The sequence below is a fragment of the Bactrocera tryoni genome, chromosome 1 (assembly GCF_016617805.1).
Source record: "Bactrocera tryoni isolate S06 chromosome 1, CSIRO_BtryS06_freeze2, whole genome shotgun sequence".
Lineage (NCBI taxonomy): Eukaryota > Metazoa > Arthropoda > Insecta > Diptera > Tephritidae > Bactrocera > Bactrocera tryoni.
The window spans coordinates 16510780-16529194 of NC_052499.1; the positions used below are offsets into that span (position 1 = coordinate 16510780).

The window sequence follows — 18415 nt, forward strand, 5'->3', positions numbered from 1 at the left end:
GCTGAAGTTGTTGTTAATGTTGTTTGTGATGATAGTTATTGCCACTGAAGAAGCAGCAGCGACAGCATTATCAACGTATGCTACTATGAACAACAACAAGAACGGCAAATTTAACAGTACAACAACAATGTGTTTGATTAATCGTTAAACGACGCGGAAGCGCTTTGTTTAGTGATTGTTGTCACGTGACTGAATAACATTTAAAACGGTTAACGGTTAAAAGGAAAGACGCGTACAAAGCATTGCTGCAACGCTTCAACTTTTAAAAGCGTTTATTTTTTTTAAGCATTTTTTATGCTGCCTTAAGCGCTTAAGTTTGATAAAAATGTGAACGCCAAGTGAAGGCGGGCTTCGAGGTGTGGGAGAAAATTAAGGATTTTCAATTCACAACAAATGAACTGTTAAACTACGGCGCTCGCTTGTCATAAATAAAATCAGCTGGTTAAACTTTGAAAGCATGGTTTATGGACGCAGCATCGCAATCGGTGGCTGTCTGCTGCTCTTGGTCATTACACTTTCGGCAATAATATTCTATTTAAGTTTAGGTGAGTATTTAACGCCATTAAATGTAATTTACGAGTACGCAATTTATTAGCTAAATAATTTTAAAAATTTGTGCACATAATGAGCGTAGATTTCAGGTTGATAATGAGAGTGTAAATTGTGATAAATTACTGTAAGTAGCTATGATACAATATTTCCTAATTTATTTTATTTAATTTGAGATTTTGCTAATTAAGACCACTAACTGAAGTAATCAAGCTAAACAATATTTACTCAGGCAACATTTTTGAGAAAAAGTTGCAGAGCCTTTTGACCGAAAATAATGTATTAGATTACATTAATTTGAAAGCGCTACTGACATCTGCTTTTTAAGAATGAAGACAGTTAATTTAGACTTTGTTGCGTTAATAATTCTATCAGTGGTTCTATCCTTATTTATTATACTCTTGCAACATGATTATATAGAGTATAATAGTTTTGTTCACCGAACGGTTGCATGCATCACCTAAAACTCAGAGCGATAGATATAGGTTTATATATGTACATTAGGGTGATTCAAAAAAATTTTTTTTTTTTTTTTCGTTTGGTACTCTGAAAAATAGGTTCCTAGACACCTCTAAGAAAGCCTCTCCAAATATGAGTTTTTAATTGTAACGGGATTAGGTTTTGTAGGAAATTGAATGCTCTAAAATATGGTCTCTTATGATTTTTTCGTAAACCCAACCGTTTAAAAGATATTAACGGTTGAAATTTGACTATTTTTGGAAAAATTCTTTATTTCTTATTAATTTTATAACTCAATGAAAAAAAAATTATTATGAATGATGAAACACATAGTTTTGTAGGAAATTTACTGCTCTATAAAAATGGTCTACTATGATATTTCGATTAAGTTAAGCGTTTACGAGCTATTCATCGTCAAACATCAATGCATATTAGGGTGGATCAAAAAAAAAAAAATTAATTTTTTTCGTTTGGTACTCTGAAAAATAGGTTCCTAGACACCTCTAAGAAAGCCTCTCCAAAAATCTATTCATAATAATTTTTTTTCATTGAGTTATAAAATTCATAAGAAATAAGGAATTTTTCCAAAAATAGTCAAATTTCAACCGTTAATATCTTTTAAACGGTTGGATTTACGAAAAAATCATAACAAACCATATTTTAGAGCATTCAATTTCCTATAAAACCTAATTAACAAGATATTTTTTCAAGTAGTTGGAAGCGAGATATAAATTTTTCTATCTGATAATAAGAAAAAATAGAAAACCGTTAGGCGGAAGACCTTCCCGTTACAATTAAAAACTCATATTTGGAGAGGCTTTCTTAGAGGTGTCTAGGAACCTATTTTTGCGAGTACCAATTGAAAAAAAAAAATTTTTTTTGAATCACCCTAATGTACATTATTTGTATGCTATAAATGACGAGGCGAGACGAAACCTAATTGACTGTCTGTCTGTCCATCCATCCAACAGTGCAAGCTGTAACTTGAGTAAGAATTGAGATATCTGGACGAAACTTGATATACAGGTTCCTTGGTAAAAAACGTACGAATTCGTAGATGGGCGTAATCGGACCACTGCCACGCCCACAAAACGTCATTAACTGAAAATGTATAAATAGCATAACTAAGTACTAAATAATAGAAAACTCTAATTTGACAAACGGTTTCGGAATAGAAAGGAGCGCCTCTAATAGATTTAAAATACATATTCACTAAAATACGTCAGAGACATTAAATTTTACCGCCGACATGGTATGAAAAGCTTTTATTGGAGATGTGGTGAAAATTGAACGATGGGCATGACACTGTCCAACTTTAGGTGAAATTGCAAATCTCGAGACCTGCTTTGCCGATTTTAACAAAAAAATTTTGCTTTAAGGGGTAATATACAGTTGGAATTTCCAAAAATCGATTTTTTTTATTTAATTTTTTAATGTACATATATTTAAAAATACACTCAGAAAATTTCATATCGTTTCCGCTCAATATTTTCGAAGTTACACGCAAATTTGAAAAGACGTTTCAGAGTGCTTGGAAATGCATTCTAAACTTTAAATGCGTTTTTCTCAAAATGGTGCTTTCAAAACCAATGACCAACATTACTCGAAAACGACTAAACCGATTGGTCTCAAATCTTAACACGACCTTCTTAAATATATTTTTTATCAATTAATAAAAATTGCTTTTTAATCAATAAAAATTTTTTTATGAACAATTTAAGTCCAAAAATTTTGATCAAAAATCGGTTGTTTTTAGAAACCGCCATTTTATCAAAAACTTTAATTTTGATTATTCCTTCGATTTGCTATATTTACTTTAACTAAATCTGTTTTTTTTTTAATTTCATAGGATCCAGTTCAGAGATATGGTGGTCATAAAAAGTCATAAAAAGCCAAAAAAAATTCCCTTGACTACAAGTATATATTGATTTCAAAAAAAAATTTTACCTTATATTTTTTAATTTTCAAGTATTATAGATATGTATGTATATTGATATTCAGTGGCGTTCCATTTGAATGAAACATAAGTCTCATATAATAAATTTCTCATATTTTACGGTAAATTTAATATGTTTATCAATAATCATAATTGCATAAGTATCCCAACAGATACATTGTCTATATCACTAATAATTTGCCGAGCTTTTGACTAACGCTTTGGTAATTTTTCTTTTTTATGCAAATAAATTGAGCCCATTTCATGACCCTAATAAAAAGCAACGCCTATAATAAGTATATATGTAAATATAATAAAATATTCTACATATCGCATATTTTAATACATTAAGGAGCGCTTGCAATCATAAAATTACCACATTTTTCAGTAAAAATTAAAAAAAATTTTAATGTAAGCATTAATAGTCCCGCGAAAACTTTTATTCATTATTTTATTAATTATATATTTTAATCTTGAATAGTGAAGCAATCTTACCGAGAACCTATGTTACGACACTTCCAAAAAATACTACTATGAGTGAAAAAAAAAATAGTGTGACTTTATTCATAATTTGAAAATTTTCAATTTATTCTTCAAAATCTATGTCATCCCCCTCAAAGTAATTTCCCTTAGCCCCAATAAACTTGTGTCAATGGTTTTTCAAATTCTTGAATCAGTTGTTAAGACTAATTTCCGGAATAGCCTTCAATGCACGTGGCGATTCAACTTCTGTCTTCAACTGACTCAAAACGGTTTCGCCAGAGCGGTCGTTTGAGTTTGCTGAATAACCAGAAGTCACATGGAGCTAAATCAGGCGAATACGGAAGCTGCCACACGATATTGGTTGAAAATGTTTCGAAAAACTCACGAAAAATCATTGCAGTATGTGACGTTGCATTGTCGTGGTGCAAAAACCAAGTGTTGACGGCTCATAATTCTGTCCTAATTTTACGAATAGCTTCGCGCAAACGACGCATAACACTCAAATACTTGTAGTATTCCTCGTTGGCAGTTTGGTCGGTCGGAAGGAATCCGGAGTGCACCTCGATAATCGTAGAAAACTGTCAACATAACCTTGACCTGCTTTGAAGTTTTTTTTCGATTTCGACTCACCTTTGCCATGATATTCGACCGAATGATCGTTTGTTTTCGGGTCATAAGGATAGATCCAAGACTCATCACAGTAATGATACGTTTCATGACATCCTTTTGGTCGGAAAACGTTGTTTTACAGACGTTACCGCGACGCTGTTTTCCAAAGAATTTAGTGATTTTGGAAGCAGTCATGCTTTCAGTTTTCCTAGGTCCAATGATCGTTCAAAATGGTTTTTACTATTACTTCTGATATTCGAACGATGCCAGTAAGATATCTTACTGTTTATAGTCGATTCTCAAGCACCTTCATTTTACTGACTTGTTGTTATCAGTTGATGGACGTCCTGGACGTTGGCCGTCGTCAACGCGTTCTCGACCCCCTTTGAATTGTACCAATCTCGCGACAAACAATTATCACTGAAGTCCTTTCCCAACAATCTGAATATTTTTTCGCCGCCGTATTTGAATAGCTCGGCCGGCAATTCATCAGCCCCCCCCCGCTTTGTTGTTCCTCAGACGGGTAATTGCTATTCGAACATCTTTATGGTCGGGTAATCGGGTTCACCAAGTCCTGGTGCTATGCTTTTACTGCCATTGAGCAGGCTGGAGGTATTTCCTCCATAATTTCAGTATGCTATGGGCATCAGTCGCTAGATCCCCCTGGGGGTTCTACAAGAGTATGCTCCGGTCTTGAAACCTTCTGTTAGTCGCTGCATCTTTTCGTAGTATTTGAGAGCATTACCATTGTCGGCCTGCTTGTCTATTTCTTCGTATTCACACATTTCGGCCTCTCTCTTGTTTTGTCAGCAAATGCGTCCCGTTTCCCTTTTCAACTCTTGTGAGTTTATCACTCCAATAAAATAAATATATTTACTATATAAATAAATGGAATTTGATAGACATTTGAAAACAGACAAACCATGTTATAAACAGTTCTGAAAAACAGGTTTTTTCTACGCTTTTATAAAAAATCTTGGATAAGAAAAGGATTGGTCATGTATTTATACCCTGAATAAGATATATTAAGTTTGCCACGAAGTTCGTAACATTAGAGGCCCTATAAAATATGTATACCATATAAATGATTAGCACAACGCCCTTCCTCTCCCTCAACATAGTGGTTGAGGTTTAGGAAGCCTGTTTTAAAAATTTCGTTTCTTAGTTCATGCCCACCCTAGTACACATGCTGCTACTTTTTAAAGAATTTTATAGCCGCAATAACACATAAAAATGCTATTCAATATTTCCATTGGCAAATGGAAGAAAAAAAAATGTTTCTAAACTCACGCAAATTTAATGCCAGATCAATATCATTGCTGTTGCCTGTTTATTATCAACTCCATACCTTGGCATATCCTGCGTCAAAGCGAAATTGAATTTCATTTGCTAAAATATCTCGGAACCTTGTCCATTGCATTTCAATACTCATTGACCATTGACCATTGTCAGTAGTGTCAGTTGTCTACTTAGTCTATTTTGCTATTTATAATGCATTGGACAGGCGTGTGAGCGTCACCTATTGGCCTTTGACACACAGCACACTAACTAAACTGAACTTGTCTATTTATCAAATCGCCTTTATTTTCTTGTTTTTTCATGGTTTGTGTGAAAGTTTGTTGCTGCCTCTTCTTTTTCATGATTTTTGTTTTTTCGTTAAATGTTCTTCTTTTTTTTGCGGCAGTATCCTTGTAATTCAGCCATTGTCCGGTGTGAAATATGTATATGCCGTGCGAGCGCCGTTCTTTTCCTCCCAAGGGCCAGGCGTTCAAATTAACCTATTTATGGCAATAGGCAATGCGCTATTCGGATTCTGGCGCACGTTTGCCGTTAATGCCCTTTTCGATTTGTTCACGACCCGCTGCCACTCATACCCTTACCTTTTCTTATTCTGACTCTTTAACAACATATTCTAGTGAATTTGTATGTGAAGAAACATATTTTTAGGCGCTATGGCTTATTGTCTTCGTGACTGTGACTGCATAAGAGTACATATGTGCGTATATACATATAGTATATACAATCGCAGAAATTGATAATTGTTAATGTGCGCACATATGTTGTTGTTTTTGCTTTCTGGCTGCCGCCTGCTGTAACCACTTAATAAAGTTACAAGTATTAATTGCTTTTTTGTTATTCTTGTCGTATTTTTACGCCTCTTATAAAATGGCGTTTATATTGTTCATTTCGGCCGGTAGCCGCATTTCTATATACCGTTAAGCCATTCGCTTCAATGGTGCCTATAAGCGTTGCGTTTAAGATTAAATCGTTGCAATTGCGAGCAAAGTGGTTCACGAAGAATTCGCCAACACGATGTGATACATTGATAAGGAGTAAATTTCTGTCACGTTTACTTAGCCAAAGTGGGATCTCATGTGAGTGGATTCTCGTATATAAATTATATGTGGATTAAGTGACTGTCTCTCATTTGGTTTGCAGAGATTAAAAACGAGTATATTAGAGAGTTTGAATCAAGAAGATCATTCAGTAATGATTAGTGCACATACCAAGAAACCAAGAAAAAGCGTTAACTGGTATAATACCCTTCACAAATACAAAAGATGCTTTGCAAGAATTAGATTTTGTTCGGTTCATTTCATGTCAAATTTAATAAAGATATTTCGCTAAATTAAAAAAAACACTTGATCCTGATCGTTCAGTTTGTATGATATCTATATGGCAAGTAATTAAGTCTGAAGAACTTCTTCGGAGATTGCGTCATTGCTTTAGACAATAACCCCTGCAATATTTCGTGAAAATATCCCCTAAAATGAAAAGGTTTTTCATACAAATGATTTATTCCGATCGTTCAGTTTGTTTGGCAGCTACTACTGTGAGCAAAAAATAGTAAGATTTTGTTCATAATTTTAAAATTCTTAATTTATGCTTCAAAATCTATGTCGCCACCTTCATTGTAATCCCTCTAGGTCTCAATACACTTGTGCCAACGTTTTTCCAATCCTCGAAACAGTTGTTAAAGTCAATTTCTTTTTCATTTTCAATTGACTCAAAATGGTTTCCCAGAGCGGTCGTTTGAGTTTGCTGAATAGCCAGAAGGCACACGGAGTTAAATCAGGCGAATTTTGTGGTTGCAGCACGATATTGGCTGAAAATTTGGCGAAAATCTCACGGAAAATCATTGCAGTATGCGTGGTGCAAAAACCAAAAGTTGTCGATCCATAATTCTGACCTTTTTTTACGAATACCTTCGCGCAAACGACGCATAACACCTAAATAGTATTTATTGTTGACATTTTGGCCGGTAGGAAAATATTCGGAGTGCACCAGACCTCGGAAATCGCAGAAAACAGACAACTTAACCGTGATTTTTGATCTTCTTTGTCCTGAACTTTGTCCTGCTTAAAGTGCTCCAATATCGACTATTTCAACATATGAACAACTTGTCGGCGAGAAAGGGACGGGTGACAATTTTTAGATCGAAATTTCAGAAACTTAGACACTAGTTCGTGTATATACTAATGGACGGACAGATTGACGTAAAGACAGATGGACCAGGCTAAATCGACTTAGCCTTTTTGGTTTCGACTAAGTGATCAATCCTAGATCAACCAGTATTGGACTACCGCTTAAAAAAAAAAGATTTGCTACGAAGCACATTTTCGACTTCATGCGTTTAGAGATACGAAAAACTGAAACGATAAACCGAATTGCGAATTGTTTTGTAGATGAAAAAAGTCAATGCTAGACTGAAGTCAAAAAGACTTGAAAATTTTACAAGAAGCATGTCGAATAAAGATTACAAAAATACGTTTGACAACTAACAAATCTATGGAATCTGGTTCTTCTTTATTGGCGCAGACACCGCTTACGTGGTTATAGCCGAGTTTACAACAGCAATTGATACAATTGAAAATTCCAAGTGTAACCAGGTTCTTTCCCATCTGGTTTTTCCAACGGAGAGGAGGTCTTCTCTTCTTCTGCTTCCCCGGCGGATAATGTGTCGAATACTCTTAGAGCCAGAGTGTTTTCATCTATTCGGACGATATGATCTAGCCAGCGTAGCCGCTGTCTTCTAATTCGCTGAACTATGTCAATGTCATCGTATAACTCGTACAGCTCATCGTTCCATCGAGTGCGATATTCGCCGTGGCCAACGCGCAAAGGACCATAAATCTTTCGCAGAACCTTCTCTGGAAACCTCGTAAGGTCGACTCTTCAGATGTTGTCATTGACCATGCACCGTACAGCAGGACGGGGATGATGAGTGACTTGTAGAGTTTGGTCTTTGTTCGTCGAGAGAAGACTTTACTTCTCAATTGCCTAAACAGTCCGAAGTAGCACCTGTTGGCAAGAGTTATTCTGCGTTGGATTCGAGGCGGATGTTGTTGTTGGTGTTAATGCTGGTTCGAAAATAAATAAAATTATATCCGACTTCAAAGTTATCACTGTCAACAGCGTAGTGTATTCTTTCCAATAACGCAACAAAAAAATCGATTTCTAAAAAATTTCACACTGAGACGATCCCTAAATCATCGACACGTTTATATTTCCCCAAAAATATCCTATTTAAAAGGTATCAATAAATATTTGTTTTAAAATACATATGTGAAAATGTAGCTTTGTTTTCTCAGTCCGGGTCAAATTTGATCAGATGGTATATCCTTCGCTTAATTAATTATCATACCGAAACCACTTAAAATACAAGTAACGACCATTCATTTAAAAGTGATTCTATTATTAACAACTCGTCAATCCAATTAGACTTCAATTCCGCTCTTTTTGGCAAGCCATTTAATATTCAATGTCTTAATTTAGTACAAAGCAAGAAACATAAAAGAAAATATACGCATTTTCAACAATTCATAACGCCAATTGGTGTTTATGATTATTATTGCTATTATTACTCTGTTATGTGGCAAATAAGTCGTTCATAAAATCAATTCAAAGCCATTCTGGACAATATGGAAATATCTTCGACTATAACAATCACCGAATAGTTAAAGTTTAGTCAATTTCTTGACAGTGGCGGAAACGGCATATGATATTGATTTTAACATAGATTGTAATAGCTTTGTTTATACATTAGGGTTGTACATAAAAATTCACATTTTTGGTTTTTGACCGTCTGTGCTTTCGTTGCTAATAATACAGCAACAAATATGGGTAGTCAAAAAAGTCTTTTCGTATTTTGTCAGTTTACAGAGACGATGCTGTATCAGTTCGTGTAGCACAATTATGGTTAGCTCGCTTCCGTTCTGTAAATTTCGATGTGAAGAATGCACCTCGCTCTGGTCGACCTGTCGTTGAAAGAATCGAAAAATTATGGAAAAGATTGATTCGGACTGTCATATAAGCAGCTAAGGAACTTAACTTTCATCACCAAAAGGTTTTGAACCATTTAAAATAGGTTGGCTACAAAAAGAAGTTCGATGTTTGGATACCACATGAATTTTCTGTGAAAAATTTAATGGACCGAATTAACAACTGCGATTATTTGCTGAAACGAAATGAAATCGACCTATTTCTGAAGCAAATGGTAACAGGAGACGAAAAGTGGAGCAAATACGACAATGATGAGGGAAAAAGATTATGGTCCTAGCTTAGTGAAGCTCAACAAATGGTTGCAAAGCCAGGATTGACGCCTCGAAAGGTTATGCTGAGTGTTTGGTGGGATGGAAAAGGAATCATCTCCTATGACCTGCTCGAGCCTAGCCGAATGGTTGATTCTACATTTTACTGTCAACAACTGATGAGATTGAAACAAGCAATCGAGAAAAACGGCCAGAACTGGTCAACAGAAAGTGCTTCGACTTCCATCACGACAACGCTAGATCACACACATCTTTGATGACTCGGCAAAAAATGGGAGAGCTTGGCTGTGAAGTTTTGATGCATCCACCGTATAGCTCTGACCATGCATCCATTTGTTTCGATCAATGCAGAACTATGGAGTAAAGTTGTCTTCAAGAGAAGACTGTGAGAATTACTTGATGGAATAATGTCTCTAGCGGAAAAATGGCAAAAAGTGGTCGAGTAAAAGTGGTACATATTTGGTTCATTAAAGTTTATTATAAATGAAAAAAAATAAGTTGAAGTTTGATTAGAAATACGAAAAGACTTTTTCGACTACCGTATATATATGTATAAATAAATATGTGGAGGATTTATCCTTATTAAATTATTATCAGACATAGTGCATAGTAGTTAAAAAAGTCTACTGCTATACACTAAACATTCGAAGATATTTCACACAAATTTGTCTTTCCTTAATCTTATAAAGATACCCTCTGAATTTTGTACCGAAACATTGTAATACTTTCATGCATTTACCCTTAGTACTACCCTAATGCATATTCGTTCTCGCGAATGAAGACATAACTATTTATGTAAGCCTTTTCGTACATTACTACAACATGGCTGACATTTACCGTTAACAGCAGAAGGAAGCAGCCGCGCAATTTAAGCAAAATCTTCGATATGTGTTTAATGCAAATTATTGCCCTTATGCCTCGTTTGTCTGTGCCGGTGAATGTTTCAGTCAATACAATAAAACCGACTATACATATGTTCCATAACGAGCCGATATACTCTACGCGACTGAACGTTTATATCCAATGTAGATATCAAATAATTGTTAATGCCTTCAATATTGTAGTAATGCCACTAGATAAGCATCTATGTCTGTGCACAAATTAGAAGCTCCTTATATTACAGCATGTGTAGCCACACATATACTACATATAAACTTTTTATATTATATGTTTATCAATTTTGGTTTGCTTTGGCTTGAGACAAATAGGCTGGTAAGATAGGTTAGGTAAGATTTCTGATCCCAGAGCATGGCGGGGGAAAATGGACTGGCAAATCGATTGGAAACTTTTATGTGTCACCTTAAAGCGCTTCTTCGCAGTGAAGTCACAAAAGACAGCTAAGAAAACTAAGTACATATGGGTGCATTAACATTTATGTGCAGTTAGCAAATTATCCACGTGACTTTAGTTACTTTGTTTATGTTATGGCAAACATTTTAGAAAATTAATTTGAAGAATTAGGGGATATTCTACTCTAGAATTTTGAAAAATTCGATTTTTTTCATATACTTAATGTTTAATTAAATTTAAAATTATTTTAAGAGCTACAGTTACTTTAGTGACTCAGTACCTAGCCCGGTTCGGCCGTATCGAATTTTTCAAACGTGTCAAAATGTTTGTTTTTAATATTTTAAAAAAATTCAGGAATTTCAAAAAAAAAAAAACGTAAAAAATAATTTTTATTTTCAGGCAGTCGCCATTTTTCAAAATTAATTTTATTAATTTTTAATATTTTCTTGTAAATTTTTTGTCTGTATTCTTAATATATCAATAAAAACACCATGGATTGTAAAAATATTTTTTGTTTTTTTTTTTAAATAAAATTCAAAAAACTGCCCAAAATTTGATTTCTAGACTAGAATACCCCCTTCAGCTGTCATGTTATTTCTGTTCAGCATTGTTTGGCATTTTATCGTGGAAAAACTAATGCCTGAACAATGTTTACAAATTCATTCATATTACGAAAATTCACGTTCTGCAAAGAACGTGTTTCGCGTGCTTCGCTCAACTTATAGTATGATCAACATAATCAGCCTACTGAGCTTACTATTCGCAACAGCATCACCCATCTTGAGGCCTAGCATTCATTATTGAATAATATTCGACCGAATAGACCACCAGTGGAGAAAATATACATATCAGCCCCAGTTGAGAGTGTACACGAAGATCGTAGAGATTCGAGTACGTTCCTGTTCGACGTGCCTCGGACTGACTTATGGAATGACTTGGCACATTTTACGTCGACGTCTTAAATTGAAAGCGTAGAAAATACAGCTGGTGCCTGAAAAGTTCCAAGAAGATCCGACGTTTTCGAGGCAAATTTTGTTCAGTGAAGAGGTCCATTTCTAGCTCAATGGATATATAAATAAGCGATATTGCCGCATTTGGGACGAAGAGCAACCTGAAGAAATTCAAGATTCATGCAAAACAAATCAACGATTTGGTGTCGCTTGTCGGCCGGCCATATTTCTTCAAAACTAATGCCGGTGAGATCGTAACCGTCAATGGAGACCGTTATCGGGTCATGAAAACCGACTGTTTTATACCTGAAACTGAAGTTCGTAATCTCACTTCGCCACTTCCCTCACATCGCATCAGTCAATGGATTTATTGAGAGAGCACTTCGGTGAGCAGATAATTTCCGGTTTTGGGCCGGTCGATTGGCCACCAAGATCGTGTGATATCACACGGTTAGATTTTTTCCAGTAGTGATATGTAAAGTCTAAAATCTATGCGGATAATATCACACGTGCTCAGACAAGTCGTCGAAAATTAGACTCAATGGATGGACAATCTGAGATGAAGCCACCACCAACATATGAAGGAGATAATCTTCACAAAATAAATGCCAAAGAATGTTCTTTCGTATGAACATAAATATTCCCCATTAAATTTAAAGTTACAGTGTTTTTTCTTAAAAAAAAGTAGGAAACTTCAAAATGGACCAGCATTTATATAAATATATTACATATTATAAACATATTATCCATTTTGAGCACGAAAGTCGTTTGAAATCTCAGGGTCTTCATCTAGGTGCTATGTCACAAAGCGGCACCCGTTAATGAATTACCTGACGAGCTTGCTCGCTCTGCAGCTGCTTGCTGGATGATGGGACCGAAACAAGGAATCTGCGTTGAGGTTGATCACCTTACCTTGAAAGATTTCCGACGCAAGGTTGAGAGAATAGATTGGCAAAAATATTGGCAACAACTCACAGGCATATTGCTAGTCGGTGGCTACAACCTCACTACATTTGAAAGTATAATTAACCTCACGCGAAACAAATTTTGGCTACTTTGGACACTTTAAACTGGGCACTGCAGGCTCAAGAAGCTTTTGCTTATCATGAGTGTAGCCGCTATCAGAGCACCTGACTTTACACTGCACAGCAGTATGTACACGCAGGATCAAGGCAGGCTCTTAGATCCATATATCCGAATTAGACCTAGCATGATAGTGGAATTTATCAACGTACTGGGCGAGGGTGAGTTTGTGAGACAGAGGAGAGGGCACAATAAACAATAGGCCGCATACAAGCCTCAAATTATTTATATCTTCAACATTCCAAAGTTAACAGGACTTAAAAAAAAAAACAGAACAAATGGTTTTTTCGGCAAAATCAATTTATTTTTTTCAAAATAGTCTCCTTCTGCTTCAATATAGCTTTTTGCACGGTCCAAAAGCATGTCAAACGAGTGTTTTAGCTCGTTGGCCGGTATGGCCGCCAGTATGCCGGTGCAAGCCTTTTGAATGGCCTCTACGTCTGCATAATGCTTTCCTTTGATGAGCAAATGAATTTTTCCGAAAAGCAAGAAGTCGCACGGTGCCATATTAAGTGAATACGGGGTTAATGGTTAAAATGTAATTTTTCTTTAAATAATCGGTCACAAGCGTCGAATCGAATGTTGAATTCTTAGCAATTTTTGGTCGTCAGTCAATTCGTGCGGAACAAACCGTGCACACACCTTTCGTAAGCCCAAATGTTCGGTCAAAATGCGATAAATCGATGTTTTGAAGATGCTCATATCCATTTCCATGAATTTCAACGATGATTTCGGCAGATTTTTGATGAATTCACGCACAGTTTCGATGAAATTTCCGGTGATCACGGATTTCGATTGGCCCACATGTTGATCGTCATTTATACGTATGTCCTCATGACCACTTTGAAAACGTTGAAACCAATCGTGCACTCTGCTACGGGATAGGCAATCATCGCCATAAACTTGTTTCATCAATTGAAAAGTTTCGGTAAAAGTTTTACCAATTTTAAAACAAAATTTAATGTTGGCTCTTTGTTCGAAGCTCATTTTCGCACCGATAACACAAACATACTGACACTTAAAACGCAATAACTTCACTTCCAATCCATGAAATGTCCTGAAATTCTTACTGGATAATCAATAAAGATATCAGATTCTAACGCACCAGTCGACATATAGATGGCGCCATCAGGGGCGCTAGATTCAAAAAGTCCTCTTTACTTTGGAACGCACGTACCTCTTATTATTCGGAACTAATTGATAGAAAGGAGGCGAAAAAATTGATTTTAGCCCTCTTTAGCCGAGAAAAGCACTTGACATAAGCCCGTGATATGCGGTAAATTAACTCTGTATAGTCCAAAACAAGACTTTCTCAACAGATCGTGCAGCTGTGATTATAATTTTCAAATGACGATGACAAGTTCATCTGAATTCCGTATTATCAGAGGTTAACTTACTGGATCAGTGTGACATATATTATTTCCAAGACGAGAATTTGGGGGCTCATGAACCATTCAATCTTCCCTCGTGGTTTGGAACAGCGACTGTAGTTTTTCTTGAAGCCACCAATATTATATTCACCAGTGGACTTTAAGAAATCGATTTTTTCTGTTTCGGACATTAATTAATTGAGTTCACCACCCTTCCTCCTTTACTTCGCTGGTAAGGAGTACGCTTTGTGCAAATAAAAATGCAGACAGCTTGTAAAAGTTCATTTCAATTATTTTAAATTAACGTTCTGCTGCGGGTAGTTAGCGGTTACATTAATTTGCAAACGTCTAACGTGCGCTGCGGTTGAACAATCGCCAGCGCGGCAATAAAAGTATTTGGTGATGCTATAAACACAAATTTTTTTATTCATTTTAATTTGCCGTTCAACGCTGGATCTGGCAACAATTTTATTCAGACATTTCTTATTCCTTTAATTGCTATTTTTTCTATTCGCACTGCTCACTAATTTTTTTGCCACTCGAGTTCTTTTACTAAAATTTCAACTGTAAATTTTTTTTGGTTAGCCTCCGCGCTCTCATACTATCACACCGTCTCTTTGCAGGACCCTGTCCGCAAGGCACCTTCGCCTGTGATGGCAACACGTTGTGCGTGCCGCAGCGTCAAATTTGCGACAATCGCACAGATTGCGAGGATGGCAGCGACGAGCACCCGGTGGAGTGTGGCCTACTTTATGGCAGTAAGGCGCTGACCGATAAAATTGTCGGCAATGCAATTGAACGGCGGCGACAACAACAGCAGAGTAAGGCATTTAGCAGCGGGCGCAATGGCACCGCGGCTCAATTGATAAATGTGACGACAGTGGGTGTGACACCGGTGGAACCGGCAACCATTGACACCGAAAATGGTGGACGCCGTACGGCAGGCCATGGTAACGAAGATGTTGCGTTTTGCGGTAAGTATTCGTAAGTAAGCATACAAGTGTCGCATTTCACATCTCTGCGGGGGCATTCCGCAAGCATTTAATATGCTATAAAGTCCGTGCAACTTATGACTTATGCTATGTAAATACATTCTTATATTACAGAAATAACAACATATCCAAAAGGTGTTTGCACCTGTCGCCAGCGTACGATATTGTATTGTGGACGCAAGGCGAAATTGACGCGCATACCGCGCTTAAGTGCCGAGGTAACTGTAGAGCACCATGCAGGCATAGCTAAATACTTAAGTGCCAAACCGCAACCAATTTTGTCCGTTTCCATTGCAGGTGACGTGTTTGATGATGAGCCGCAGTAATTTGACGCTGCGTGAAAATAGCTTTATTGGGTTGAAACACTTACAGAAGCTGTAAGTAACGGAAGTGCGTAGACACTGTTAGCGGCAAGCCACTGAGGCCTTTGACCTTTCACGAGCTTGTGCCCCAATCTATCTTTATGCCGTTGGTTGTACGATTTGTAGCAACAAAGTTTTTGGCTCGTTTCTTCTCTAACCTCACATTTCTTACATTTATACATAATTTCTTTTCTTTTGCTGTTTTAACGCCTACCTTCCGGCTCGGCAGCGTACTGAAGCATTGCAACATATCGCATGTGCCGCTAGGCACATTCAATGGCCTACATCAGTTGGAGAAATTGGATGTGCGGCAAAATAATATCAGCACTTTGTCAGTTGGCATATTTCGTGGCATGAAGTCTCTGATGTGGCTCTTTCTCATTTCGAATCAATTGCGTACGTTGCCGTTGGCGCAATTTGTGGACATGCCACGCCTCGAATGGCTGGTGCTGAGTGATAATTTGCTCACACTGCGTAACGAGAAATTTCCGCACATGCTGCGTCTCTATGAAATGTGAGTATGTATGTAGGTGTTAATGTGTGCTTTAAGCGTACTGACTTAAAGTCAGTGCCTAATATCCGTTCGGTTTGCTTAGGCTTGTGAGATAGTGTGTCTGTGTGCGTCGTAAAAGTCAATGTTTGGGAAAACGTTAGCCAACTATATTGTATATTATACGATTGACGTACTCGTCATTGAGCTTGAATGAAAGTGAACATAATAAGTCAGTGCTAAAATCTTTGAAGATAGCAAAGAAGTGAAAAAATTATAGTACGTTGAATCCCATGGAAAGTAAAAAAGGTTGAAAAGCGAGAGAATATAATTAAATTGAATTGAAGAAAAAATAATTGAGAGGCGATCTGAGGCTGGGAAGTGAACTGATTTTTTAGGGATAAACAACGATTTTTTTCTACTTCCGGTTATTGGTAAAGTTCTAGCTGAAAAAAGACTTACATTATTTGTACTAACACTGTTTTCACATAACCTCAAAATTTATTATTAATAATTTTCCACGGAATTAAAATATAAAAGTCAGCAAATGCAAGTTTAGAGACACACTTTTATGGTTCAAGTAAGCACTTCCTTCAAAAAACTAATTTAGCTTAGCACTAACTTTGAGTAGAAACGGTATATTATTGGCTATTTTCCCAATTTTGGCTCTATTTTCAAGAGGAGACATCAGACCACCTCGTTCGGTGAACTTTTGTAGAAAATATTGGTAAGAATCTTAATTTCACGATAATTAAAGCTTGACAGAAATAGTGATAATAAAATAAACTCTGAATCTGTTTTAAAAACCCTGTCCCAAAGATAGTGAACTTTCCCTCTAGTTCAGTACACGCTGGAACGAACTTTAACTGGATAAGAACTGCCAGCCAAGAGTAGTAAGAACTTATCCAACGACTTATGGTCCGACTTATTCCTTAACAATTGCAATGCAAGTAATGCCATACTCCGGGTCAGTCAAGCGGCACTTAAAGTGATCTGAGCTTACGAAATTACACAGCTTTTGGAACAGGAGTGTATAGAACGGCCAAACAGTCTATCACTTCGCAACCAAGTGCACCTCATCTAACACTGTTTTCACATAACCTCAAAATGTATTATTTATATTTTACAATTTTTTCTTAAACAAGGTTTTTCTTAAATCAATTTATTGCAAAACTCCATTTTCATAACCCAAATATTAATTTTTCATTCTATTTTGTTTCTCAATTGAAAAATTTCTTTTTTTTTTGAAGTCGTTAAGCTTTTTTTTTTGTTAAAATCTCTACTTTCTAGCGACGTACAGAAGTATACATTACCCTAAGTTTTCTCTGTAAATATAGAAAATATCCAACTCAACATGAAAACCATCAATCAATTAGATACGGTTCAAAGTGTATACATTATTCCGAAACCAGGTCTAAATATATGGTGAAAAAGGTGCTAACGGATATGAACACTAACGTTAAGTATTGAAGCATTATTTCTAGTAGAAGCTTCCATATAACAAACTGCATGGATCTTGCCTGCTGAAGTCCACTCAGGTGTTTGCGTACCAGTTTAACCAATAACCCAAATAAACACTTCTGAAAGGGTTATATGGGTTTCCTCGCGTAAAAAACAGCCTTTTTTCAACAATTTTTTTCCATATAAAAATTAGATATTTTTTTAAAATTTTGTATTGTTAGAAACATATGCTATTAACAAAGAAATTCTGATTTTTTTGAAAAATATTTTAAACTCGGCCATTGCGAGGCCATTTCCGGTGACCCCTCGGAAAAAAGATGCGCCCCGTTGGGGAACAGGTCACACCTCACTTTAGAGTATTTTAGTTAAAACCTTAACTGAGAATTTGGATGAAAAAAAAAACTGAAAACTGGATTTTTGGCAGACATTTTTACAAAAAATGAAAATTTTGCGATTTTTTTTTTAAATAGTTGTAACCAAAAAAAAACCCTTCGTCCTGTGTAAAATTTCATGAAGATCGGTTTAGTAGTTCTCGAGAAATCTTGCCAACCGACTTCAAAAACACAGTTTCGAGTAAAACGCGTTTAAAGGCGATACACTTAGCCTAGCTAGACTCGAGCGCACAAGTTCTCAATGCTGTATCTCCGAAACTATTACGCTGATCAACTTGTGAATTTAGTATAATAGAGGAGTAGAGGTGTTGTAGAATTTCATAAGACTATACAGAAATTCGATTTTTTGAAAATTGTTAACCCATGTAACCCCTTAAGGATTTTATCCTTAGGTTTATGTAGAAAAAAATCTGAAAGAATTTTAAATTGATAAATAT

The 18415-nt window shown here is 36.2% G+C and overlaps 1 protein-coding gene across 1 annotated transcript in view; it reads left to right on the plus strand.

Annotated features, from left to right (window-relative positions):
• Window positions 1–457: 457 nt before the first annotated feature.
• LOC120766687 (relaxin receptor 2) overlaps window positions 458–18415 on the plus strand; it is a 51106-nt gene continuing 33148 nt past the window's right edge. Inside the window, exons 1-5 of the mRNA XM_040092333.1 lie at window positions 458–545; window positions 14905–15207; window positions 15388–15491; window positions 15571–15650; window positions 15865–16149. Of these exons, the coding sequence (XP_039948267.1) occupies window positions 458–545; window positions 14905–15207; window positions 15388–15491; window positions 15571–15650; window positions 15865–16149 (860 nt within the window). The remainder of the gene's footprint in view (window positions 546–14904; window positions 15208–15387; window positions 15492–15570; window positions 15651–15864; window positions 16150–18415) is intronic.